The following is a 12,742-nucleotide window of genomic DNA, read 5'->3' as shown; positions in this document are numbered from 1 at the left end:
GGCGGAAGGAGGAGTTGTGAAGGTCAGGGGAAAGACTCCGGAGCTCGAGGCCTTGACCTCCGATTGGCCACCCCTCCCTCCCTCTTCGCTGCCCGAGCTGCTCTGACTCAGAGACGGAGCAATCTCTCCGAGCAAAAGGGCACTGCGCTGTGGAGAAGCAGACGACAAGTAGGCTGCAGCCTCTGCTCTGACAAAAGAAGAGCTGTGCAGAGGTGGCGAAGCACAATGGGATGGTTTCAGAAAAGGAGGTGAGGAGAGCTCAGTGCTCAGTGTAAGCACCTTATTGTGAAAGGCTCCTTTGTTAAAACAGACTTCAGGGCCAGAAAATTAAGGGGATTTTACCAGGATGGGAAAGATACGCTCATTCCATTATTATCCGCATTAGTATTGAAAATAAAATACACATTTACCATCCTTTAGACACAACATAAATCATTTTATATTTATTTAAATGTTGTTTTAGAAGGGACAACACACAAATACTGTCTATACTACAATGGATATTTTTCAAAATTGAGATTTTCTGCTGTCTTTGCAACTTGCAACCACAGATTATCAGAAAAAAATGATATAGCAGCCTGTTTCATGCATGCGGACTATTACTTTGTGCCCTAGAAACCAAAACAACAATATAGCTGTTTCCAGCACTTTATCTGCATTTGTTGCACTTTCTCCTGATCCAGTCATTACTGAACTTTGACTGTATGCTGAAATGAGGAAAAACTGAAAGGAAACTATAAATATTTTCAAAGAAAAAAAATGTATGCTTGGGAGAATCTTTAGCTAAACAAACAAAAAAAACAGTATTTTAATATGTTGTTAAGCTCTAACAATAGCCATTTTTTATTGCTGTTGGCAAAGTGTTTAAGATCTAAAGATCTCTCAGTTCAAAGAAAGATTGTCCAGTGGTTTACAGTCACTGTTGGGCTACAGTCCAATGGTTTAAAATGATTCAGTCTCCATTAACAACCACCCGTATTGTAGTTTCTGTACTGCTGGCTTTAAACATTGTTTTATCAACTATGACACAAAAAACTTTAATGCATTAAAAATCAAGTATTTCATGTGTAAAACTATCACAGCTTTAAAAAACAATGCCTCACTTGTGTCTTAAAGTGGTGCCACTTGATTGATTGTTAAACTAAAGTTTCAGGGCTTGTTTGAACCGTGACATTGTAGTGTTTAAAACGGATTCAGCTGCTTGTTACATAACGGGAAGGATGTGACAGCATCATAACATGCAAATCTGACTGGACAAAATTTACTGGTAGGTGTGAACTTGACGAGACGACGAGACGAAGGCAGATAAAATTAGTTGTGACCAATATAGACACTTTCCTAATACAAGCCTTACATCTACGATAGGAGCACCCAAATATGTGAACTCATCTGGATTTCCTTTTGATCAATACCAATGGTAAAGTCATTATCAACTATTTGTGTGATTGTAAAACACATCACATCTGCAACCTGTTATGAAGTTTATTTATGCATTTACATATGATTGCATCATCTGCATACATCTGACTCTGAAAATCTTTGCATCTTTCAGACAGGTCATTAAAATGCACGCAAAAAAAAGCAATGGTTCTAAAACAAAACCTTGTGGTACACCCATTTCGCACTTTCAAAAGTTTTCATTTCATTAGCGTCAACATGTTGTTTGCTATTCTTAAAGATCCAAAGGCCGTTGGGAACACAGTCACCATGAACACCTTGGGTAACACACTTCGGTGTAATGGCACAAGCCAGCTCCTCGTGCTTAAGGAGACCAATCTTAAGTTTGTCAGTGAACATCTAAATGTTTCAAAGAAGGCTTGGGAGAAAGTGCTGTGGTCAGATGAGACCAAAATTGAGCTCTTTGGCATCAGTTTTACTAGTTTAGGGGAAGAGAAACAGTGAGTAAAACCTTAAGAAGACTGTCCTCACAGTCAAACGTGATGGTGGAAACATTATGTTTTGGGGCTGACTTCACCACATTGAAGGTCAATGGATGGGGCCATGTTGTGTCAAATCTTGAACAAGAACCTTACTCCCTCAGGCGGAGCACCGAAGTTGGGCTGTGGATGGGTCTTCCAGCAGGACAATGACCCAAGGCAACAAAGGAGCAGCCAAAGAAGAACTTTAAGGTCATGAAGTGGCCTAGTCAGTTTCCGGACCTCAGTTTTATGGACAATCTGTGGAGGATGAGGCTGAAGCTTTGAGTTGCTAAGCAGCAGCCAAGGAACCTAAAGAATTCAGAGTTTCTACAGAGAAGTGGGCCAAAATCCCTCCTGAGATGCTTGCAAAACTGGAGACCAACTAGAAGAAGTGTCTCACTGAGACACTGTCAACAAAGGTTTCTCCAAGTACTAAGTCATGTGCTGTTTGGAGATTTTTATTTCACTTAATGACACACGAATGACTTTGTAATGTTTAAGTGTTTTTTCTGGATTTGTGTTTTGTTGATATTCTGTCTCACTCCATCAAAACGAAACTACTATAAAATTGTAAACGATTCATTTTGTTATAAACGGGCCCACTTAGCACTGCAGCTTCTCCAGTTTGTTGGGTTTTTGAGTGATTTAAAATTTCATCCCAAGTCATATCATATTAGCTAAAAACACTAAATATCTGTGGGAGATAGTAGAAAGAAAAATTTCCATGGAACAATTGTTTATTTTATCTCCTCCCTTCATGCAGATGTTCACACTGTGGTAAAAGAAAAAAAAAACAACTACATTCTCACTCCACCCTCAGTTATATACGTGCTTGTTCACACGCACACACTCACACACACACACACACATTTGGCTTAATCTTACGGTAAATAGCTTTCTTCCACCCTCAGGCCCTGCCTTTCCCAAACTCACCCAGGGAAACGGAGCAGGTAACACTCAGTTGGTTTTGGCGCTCGTCCATGTGATCCTGACTGTTAAAATCAAGTCTGTTGCCAAGCAGCTCGTCCTAGCCTGAAACTTTTGAACCCCCCCCCCCAAAAATGCATTAATAATACAGCACTACATCCTGGAGGGACTCTTAGAAAGGAACACATCTTAAAAAAAAAAAAGCAGAAGTCAGAGGGGGGAAATTTGTGAACTGGAGAGCAGAGAACAACTCTAAATCTAAACAGACTAAACAGAGTCGTGACTAATCAAGATGTGACTAAGGCGACAGACAGTTTTAGTGTTTTTCTTTTTGTTTTTTTTTAACAAGAACCTTATAACTGAGGTGCTGAACTAACCGGCATGTTAATGTTTCGAGCTGAATTTGCCTTAAATCCAGCTGGATGGTGTTAATATTTAATAAGGTGAATAATAGCGGTTTCTCCTGGCCTGAACAATATCACATATTAAACGAGCCCCACCTCCCCCGGCTTGTCTTTCTGCTGGGTGGCTCGATGGGTCTGTTTTTGTCGAACATTTGGCTGGATGGCGCCGTGCCACCTCACGAGTGTTCCCGTAAACACCCGCCACTCTGAGGCCTGCGCTGTTGCTCTTTGCCAGAATGTCACTGGGACTGCGGTTGACCTCGAACCACAGCGCCGAGCAAACCCAAAAAACCCAAAGCGGAGCCTGAGCCTCAGAAACAGGCAGCGTGCACAGAGAGCAGAATTTATAAGGGAGGTGGCAAAGTGGAGGCACAACGCTGCCAGTAACGGCTGTTTTCCTCTGTTTGTCCACACTCCCAAGGATACTGACAAAAAGGCATAGAATCAAAACAGTCACTCTCTGAAAAGCGGAGAATTACCTGGGATAAGGTCATTATGGTGGAGACCCTGGAAGTGATGATTTCAGTTGGAGGGCAGTAAATAGCTGCATTGTCTTTAGGTCTGAACCTCATAAATACCTACAACGCATATGTTCATTACATCATCTGCTCATTTTTATAAAGATGAGAGCATTTCTCTATTTTAGTAGTCAGAGGGCTGTATTTGAATGAGAGCTCAAGCATTAAAGGGATAGTTCAGACCTTATGAACGTTATGAACTATTAATATTTGTTGTAGATGGCTCTTTGAACAACCTCAGTTTGGAGAAATAGAGCTCAATTCTGACCTGCTTGACGAGCTAACAGGTAGTCCTGAACAAGCCAGTGTGGATTTCTGACATCTTGAAGCAACTTTAAGCTCAAAAGCCTCATAGGGGTTCATGCAAATGCTGAATTACACAGGTTTTGAGTCTAATCAGCAGAGGTTCGCACCAATTCGCACTTCTGTGCATAAAAAACATCCTGCATGTGGACCAGACCAGCAAAGACCCCGAAGACCCTCTGGAGCCAGGTGAAGGGAGAGCGATTTGCATGGGAGTACTTAAATGGAGCAGCTCACTACAGCTTAAAAGCTGTCCCTCTGCATTTTTCAGTTTGACTCGAGAAAGCTCCTCGGACGAGAGGTGAACCGTCTCTGAAAAGAAAAAGGAAGTCCAGTTGCGTTTGTTTGAACGTACTCGGATTACCACGCCCTGGGTGACTGAGAACCTTCATCAGCCTCTGGCTGAAATATTATGAAATTCCTCCCGGATGTGCTCCAGGTTGCACCAGCAGTGCAACAGATAGCTGCTACTGCTATTTATGCTCGCAAAGAATCATAGAAAACTACATAAATAACTAAATAACGTGAAACTGACCGTGATGTAAATGTTTATAAAGTAGCGTTTGCTTGAACCTCTATGGCAGCAATTCACTTTTGGTCTTGGCCACATTTTGATCAGCTGTGAGCTCGTGAAACTGGTCAAAGTAAAATTTATTTTTCTTCAAACTGAGGTCATTCAAAGACCCATCTGCAACAGGTAAGATGTTGATTGTTTATAACCTTTTAACAGAACCTTTTAGAACAATCTGAACTATACATTTAATGGCTGCTAGATATAATCTGAGAATCAGGTGGACTCATCTTTGAGCATCCTACGGGATAAAGTGACGACAGACGGCACTCAAGACGGCACTTGTGTGGGCGTTGAAAAAAAGTACCAACGGAGGACAAAGGTGCCCTTCTCAGCAAGCCAGACAGGTGAGGAATCGCGTTTCCATCCAACAACCGAAAACAAGATCCTTATTGTTGCGACGAGCATTAAAGATCAAAAGGAGGGAAATCACACAAACATGAATCTCGCTTTAAGATAACCAACGGTGTCAGGATAAAACGGGATTAAATTTCCTGCTCCTGATCAAAGTGGCTTACCAAGAGGGCAACATCGCCAACACCTCACCAAAGCTGTCAGGATACAGCAGGAGGTGTTTGCTTTCTAAGTGATCACACATATATATAGTGGTGTGTGTCACTTCAGTGTGGTTTGGGGCCATCAATCAAGTTGATATAAAAGAAAACATCTAAGGGTTTATAATCTCACGCCGGCGATAATTTAAAACCACCTGACCGATATAATCTGTCTAAGTTTACTTCTTTCTGTGGCAGAAAGTCCCTAACTCCCTACCACATGGATTGAGTTTCTACACGAGAAGGAATGCTGCTGGAAAGAGGCCTGGAAGGGGGCGTGGCTTCCTGGACCGCCTCGCGGAGGAACCCGTACGTCACCATGCCCATATAGGGCCGGTCAACTTCCTTCACCGAGCGGCTCACAACAAACGGGAAAATAACACAACATTTAGCCTGTTTTTCACGTCAAACAAATAAAACACAAATCTAACTGACACATACTTTATGAAGGGCTTGATATTTAAATTAAAAATAGCGAAATTTTCCCCTTTTTTCAACCTGACAGAGCGTGAATGAATGAAAGAGAGGCTCAAAAGCGAAACGTTCGCTTATTTTATGCCCGACATATATTGACGTAAAAGCGTGAATCCGGTGGTTTGGGGTTTGTTTGACATTTTATTTATTCCTTTTTTTTTTGTTTGTTTGTTTGCTTGTTTGTGTCGATCCGTGCCGCTCAGCTGCCGTGCCTCCTCGAGGCTCTGTCTTGCCTACAGGCTTATTTACAGCCGCTCCTTCCCGGCATTAGCGTCACTCGACGACGCACGAGGAGCGGCCCGGGCCAATCAGAGCGCGCCGTGGAGAGGGTATAAAAAGGGGGCGATCTCCGTTCCTGACAGAAACACACCTCCGCGACCGCCGAGCGCAGACACGAGCAGGAGCAGGGAGAACTTGAACTTGACAGGATTGGTTTTACGAAGACTTTTACCCGAAACTTTGCTGGACTTTCACTCTCATTCTCGGTTATTATTTCGAGTTAAAGTTTGGGGACATTTAGGGTCGTCGAGCACCTGAATCGACGCATGCCCACTGAATATTCTTGCTTATCCCAGAGACTGATTTTCTAGAAGCAGCTGGTAAGCTTCTCCCTTGTTGTTTTTTTTTTTGTCCTCCCTACGACTTTATGTCAACAAAGATGGAACAGCCTTTTTATCATGACGACTCGTTTCTGTCGGCTTACGGCCACTCAGACGCAGCACTGCACGACTACAAACTGCTAAAGCAGAATATGAATTTGAACTTGACAGAGCCCTATCGTAACCTGAAATCCCAGCTGAGAGCCGAAGCGGACCCGTACCACCAGGCAGCTGGGCCGCAGCAGCAGCAGGACGTGGGCTCCCTGAAGCTCGCCTCCCCTGAGCTGGAGAGGCTCATCATCCAGAACAGCAACGGGGTGATCACCACCCCCACCCCGGGACAGTACTTCTACAACCGGGGCATCACCGATGAGCAGGAAGGGTTCGCTGAGGGGTTCGTGAAGGCGCTGGACGATCTCCACAAGATGAACCAGATGCCCCCTCCGAACGTGTCCCTCGGTGCCGGCGGGGTTACGACGTGTTCGGCGGCGGCGGCGGCGGCCTCTAGCGTCTTCGGATGCGCGCTGCAGCCCGAGGCTCCCATCTACACGACGCTGAACGCCTACTGCCCGAACACCAGCCTGTCCTCTTCCGCGCCCAGCTGCCCCCCCACAGCCACCATCAGCTACCTGCCGCCCCACCACCAGCAGAGCCACACGCAGACCTCCGCGCACCACTTCCAGCCCGCGCTGGCCGGCTCCGGCATCCACCCGCAGCGGCTCGTCGCCCTGAAGGAGGAGCCCCAGACCGTGCCGGACCTCCTCAGCAGCGACGGCTCGCCTCCCATGTCCCCCATCGACCTGGAGACCCAGGAGCGGATCAAGGCGGAGCGCAAGCGGCTGAGGAACCGGCTGGCGGCCACCAAGTGCCGGAAGCGCAAGCTGGAGCGCATCGCGCGGCTGGAGGAGAAGGTGAAGGTGCTGAAGCACGACAACTTGGGGCTCTCCAACACGGCGTCGGTGCTGCGGGATCAGGTCGCGCAGCTCAAACAGAAGGTGCTGACGCACGTGAGCAGCGGCTGTCAGCTGATGCTGACCAGCAAAATGGAGGCGTTTTAAGAACCAGGGACCACTAAAATGACTGAGAAAAGTAATAACACTGGAGGCGTGATCCGTACGCCCAGCACTGGAGCCCAGTGTGGACAGCTCTGTGGACTGTTTAGGGTGGGGGGGCAAAAAAAAGACTGATGAAATGGTACTTCCGGATGCTGGTCACCGCTCAGAACCATTCAACCCCTAAAACCAGGGCTGAGCAGAGCAACACAGCTGGCCCAAAAGGTTTACTAATGGTTCACAATGGGAATGATTTATTGTATTTTATTTTCCTTTTGAAACTGAAACAAAAAAAGCATTTATTCATTGTGTAAATTATTTGTTTGCCCGGTTGATCCAGACAAACTGTTCAATGTTTACATTGTCTCTCTTTTTTATTATTTTGTGACGTGTATTTAAGTAAAGTGTCTTTTAAAAATGAAAAACTGGACCTGAGTGCTTGTTTTTATTTCATGTTTCAATATGATGAACACAACTCACTGAACAAACAGGAAAAAAGTGGGAAACTTTTTTTTTTTTTTTTCCACACTAGAAGCAGTTATCTCCCCCTCTCCGTGAGGGAGACGTACACAAGCAGATATTCTGGTTTCAGCGCTTTTACGCACGGCAAGTAGCCTGCGTTTCCTAATTACGCACGGGCTTGCCCATATATGGGCATGTTGGTGAGTATGTCGTCACAAGGGAGGATTTCTGGGAATCCCCGCCCAGGTGATAGAAACCGGTTTCACCTCAGTGCCTCCTTGTATCCAACACATAAGGGCGGAATTTCCTCGAGTTGTTGCGCAACTTTTACACCGAACTGCCACTCACGAACCGAGCAAAGGGCAAACTTATCAGGTACGGATATGGTAGACGGAAATGGAGCTCCGAATCGAAATAACCGGAAGGAGATTGACACAAATATTCATTAGGAGGCTTTTTTTGAATGATAAATCAGAGCCAGATGTCGTTCAACGCGCAGATTTTCTTGTTTCACTTCTTTCAGAGTGGTATCCAGGCATATTTGAGGTGGAAGTGACAGTGGCGTCAGGAATGCCGGGGGCGTCCCGGGATGCCACGCGGCTTGGCAAAGTAGGGGGGTGAGTGGGCGTCTGGAGCGCACGGAGCCAAGAAAAACAATCCGAAAGGGAGGCTTCAGTGCTCAGAAATGCGCGTCGCAGGGGTCTCAAAAAACACAAGCAAGGGAAGTCCCGAGTTACAGATAAATAAGTCAAAACTTTGACCCTTTTTTTTCCGGGGGTGGGAAGGGGTCACCCAAAATGTTTTCAGCCACCTTAGTGCAGAAGTTCTGGCACAACAGGTGCACATTTTTTTTAAGAGACACTGCTTGTGACCACTGGGCGGGAGAGAAACTCGCAGAAAGTGGCCTCAGGGGGATTTCTGTCCAGTAAAATCAGTTGCTTGTAAACAAAAACACAAGACTCGAGCTGCTGAAAGCCCTTTCCCCCCCTGCTTGTCTCTCTTTCTGTTTTTCTCTCGCTCTTTCGCAGTTAAACCACTTCAAAAGAGTCTGCGAGGGAAGGCAGCGGTTCTCACCTCAAGGTGTTTTGGAGAGGAAGGTTCTTTTTTTTTCAATCCCTTTTCACCCGACAAGTATTTAAATAGCCTATAGTCTAAATAATTTCCATCAATAACAACTCCTCTTTTGGTGCCATGGACGTGGAAACAGAACCGGGCACTCCCACGCAAGTTTTCTTTTTCTGTCTTTCTTTCTTTCTTTTTTTTTCCAAAAAGCCTTTATTTGAGGGGATGTACATCAGGGCCTAATCTTTAATCAGTAGGTTGAGATAACAGATATACACACACACACACACACACACATACGGTTTTAGACAAATGCTGCTGATAAACACAATGCTTTTAAATAACAGCGCAGTGCGTAAAAGTCTCCATTTACGCACAATGTAGGCCGACATAACGCACACACACAAACACACACACAGCCAATTCAAGCCATTCTGCCTCTCCACACGCGTCGGCCCACAGCCCACGCTGAGTGTCTGTGGGAACATCTGTGATGTGAACGGTGACGTCTGAAGAGCTCTGGGTGGGTTAGACTTTCCTCTCCTCGAGCCCCCTTCTCCTCCCACAGCCGCCGCTCGCTCCCGTCCCTTCTCTCCGTTCTTCTGTTCTCTGCTCGAGAACCATGAATATTCCTCCCACCTTCGTCGCAGCCATCTGAGGTTCTTTGAATAACATTTTAGGCGTCTAATAGGACGTGTTTTGGAAGGGTGTGTGCGCGTGTTTTGTGGCAGCAGCCGTGAAAAAAACAACCTGAATGTCAGAATTATTATTACCAGTCAACGTGTTACTCTTTGGCCTTGTTGCAGCAACGAAGGGGACATTTTAGAATATTAGCCTGAAATCTGAAATCATTGTGGATGTCTGTCTTGGATAAACATGTTTAGGCCTTTGCTGCAGACATTTACACACAAAACAAATCTGTGAAACTTTACAGAACACGCTCACAGTGAAACGTTTAAGAATCGATTTAAAGGGATAGTCCAGTCATTTCTGAAATGGTGTTCTGTCAAATGGCAATGGCTAGCAGGGGAGTGTGGAGAAAAAGGCAAAAGTCTTCATCTAGGCTGGGCTAATGGCAAGCCAAACGAGGGCCAGCTTTTAATTGTTTCTAAGGCTTGTAAAACAGCTCTTTCTTTAAATGTAATTACATTGCAGTTGGAAATGAACAATAAAAACCTCTAAAGCTGTGGCAGCTGATTGTCTCAAAGGGTTTAAACCAGCTCTTAAACATTCTGAAGTAAGCACATCTGTTTGCAGGTGTTTTCACTAAATTTTATTCCCCTATTTATTTCTCGATTCTGTTTTAGACCGTCTTATCACTTTTATTATTGTCTTTTATTCTTCTTCCGTCTAAATTGTTAGCACATACGTATGTTAGAGGTCGACTGTCCAGAAAACACAGGGGAGTGTGGTAAAGAGGCGAAGGAGAGAGTCTGGGCAGGATGGAGTGGGTGGAGAAAAGTTTCAGGAGTGATCTGTGACAAAAGGGTGGCAGCAAAGGTCAAAGGAAAGGTTTACAAGACAGCGGTGAGAGCAGCCGTGTTGTATGGTTTGGAGACAGTGGGACTGACAAATAGACAGGAGACAGAACAGGAAGTGGCAGAGCTGAAGATGTTGAAGTTCTCCTTGGGAGGGACAAGGATGGACAGGATTAGGAATGAGGTCATCAGAGGTACGGCACAGGTTGAAGGACTGGGAGATGAAGTTAGAGAGGCCAGACTGAGATGGTTTGGACGTGCAGAGGAGGGACAGTGGGTCTATTGGTAGAAGGATGTTAGAGACGCAGCTGCCAGGAAAAAGACAAAGAGGAGATATATGGATGCAGTTAGAGAGGACATGGAGGGAGTTGGAGTGAGGACAGAGCACGCAGAAGACAGAGTTAGATGGAGGAGGACATCTGAAGAGGAAACAATTCGATAGAAGAAGAAGAGGATCGTTAGCCTATGTTCCTGGTCAGGACACTCATGTGAAAGAGAGCTTATCTCAGTGAGTCTTTTGTAGGTGAATAAATGTTTAAATTAACAACAAATAAATAACAGATCTAATATATGATGATGTGTAGAGCAGAAAAAGGCCCAGTTTCAGGTTCACTCATGCTCCAAATTGCTGTGAAGTTTTTAGGGGGTTTCGTGGGCGCACATCGCCATCTACTGGAGATAAAGCGGAAGTGAAAAGTGTGCAGATAAAAAAATATTAGACCCAGCCAGACTGATAGGATCTTCACATTCACTCACTGACAGCTTTAAATCACTTTACATGATTTCCTGCAGTAATAACTGAACTTTAAATTCAACCTTCATTTTAAAATGTATTGCTTTTCACTTTGAAAGGTTTGCTTTTTTTAGCCTCTGAATGTTTGGATTTAATCAAACCACTGATTTTAAAGTCATATAAATTATAAAAAGGGCACTAATTTTTTGTTATTTTCATTGCTTTTGACAAACAGTTATATCAATAAGTGACACTAAAACGAGAAATAATTTAATGTGACTTAACCGAATGAACTCACATCAAACCAAAACATTTTAGCCAAGATTTGGTTTGCTGTATAAATGCATAACTACATTGTCATCATTGCAACATTTTTGATTGTTTCTTAAAATTTTAAGCTTTGCTCTTTAATTTATGCTAATATCAGCACCTGTGGAAAGTTGAAGCAGCTCTTTTTGCTGCACAGACGTGTTCTTTGTCCTTATTGCATTATACATGGCTCTCCCATTATTATCATGTGTTGGCAAAAGGCGAGCTGTAATGTTTTTTTTATGTGCATGTGTTCATTTGTTTGTCTGTTAGCAAAATATTTCATGAAACACTGGACAGATTTGAATGAAACTCTCAGAAAATAATCACTGGATATACATCTACAATGGATTAACTTTTGGAGTCGACCAAATTAAAAATGGTTGCAGCAGCCGCCTGACCTTAGACGACACAAAAATGGCTGCACCTCAATTAGTTTTACAGATATTGAGCTAAAGTTTACTGTTGTAGTAGCCGAGAGTCATCCCCAACACATACTGTGAGTATCTTTGCCATTGCAGCTTTTGATGTATTTTAGAGTACGCATGTGACAAAGAGACTGACAGACGACCTGTTGAGGCTTTTGATGGTCAGATTTTAGGCTTTTACAAAAACAAATTACAGAGATAAACTGATCCGTGTTAGGTTACAGTTTGTTGGCCTCGAGAAATGTCTGGAACAAATTACGAAGATAACCTCGTCTCATGTGCAGCTGCTTGTCTTATCACTGTAGCACTGGTGTGTGTGTGTGTGTGTGTGCAGAACAGCTCTCAGTTATGACCCTCTCTGCTCCACTCTGCCATTTATGTGATGGCAATGACTTTCACAGAGGACGCGTTATTTGCTCACATCATCAAGAAGCACCAGCTCACAACAGATATAGCTGAGAGAGAGAGAGAGAACAGTGACACACACACACACACCCACACACACACACTCAGTGTCTCATCGAGTGTCCTTTCACCAGAGAAATGCCACTCTGTGTGTGGCCTTATCAACATGACGCGCAGCTTGTGTTCTCTGTTTCCACCTGCAGAGGTCACGCTCTGCTCCCCTGAGCGAAGCCTCGAATGAACGGATCGGTCGCTCAGAACGACATCGTTCTGTAGAGGAAGATGTAACACGGCGGAGATAATGAGCTGAACCAGAAAGTGTCAGAAGACATGCCGAAGGGGCAGCCCCTGCGCGAAACTGCAACAGCAGCTTTGTATGAAACTAATCTAAGAAAACAAGCCTACGTTTTGATGTGTGAGAAGGGGAAAGAGAATTGAGAGCCAACAAAATGAGAAAGCTGCTGCCAGTGGCTCATTGTGGTCACCACGGTAACCATTCACCTGTTTGTCACTCCCTGATAAAACCTTTACTAGAAGACAGAAA

The 12,742-nt window shown here is 44.4% G+C and overlaps 1 protein-coding gene across 1 annotated transcript; it reads left to right on the top strand.

Annotated features, from left to right (window-relative positions):
- The first annotated feature begins 6,022 nt into the window (after positions 1-6,022).
- On the top strand, positions 6,023-7,751 carry junbb (JunB proto-oncogene, AP-1 transcription factor subunit b). Its single transcript, XM_017416520.3, has one exon. The coding sequence runs from the start codon at positions 6,317-6,319 to the stop codon at positions 7,325-7,327; it is 1,011 nt and encodes a 336-aa protein (XP_017272009.1). The 5' UTR covers positions 6,023-6,316; the 3' UTR covers positions 7,328-7,751.
- The last annotated feature ends 4,991 nt before the right edge of the window (positions 7,752-12,742 follow it).

Source organism: Kryptolebias marmoratus, linkage group LG12, assembly GCF_001649575.2.
Source record: "Kryptolebias marmoratus isolate JLee-2015 linkage group LG12, ASM164957v2, whole genome shotgun sequence".
Taxonomy (NCBI): domain Eukaryota; kingdom Metazoa; phylum Chordata; class Actinopteri; order Cyprinodontiformes; family Rivulidae; genus Kryptolebias; species Kryptolebias marmoratus.
This window is presented reverse-complemented; position numbering and strand designations above follow the sequence as displayed.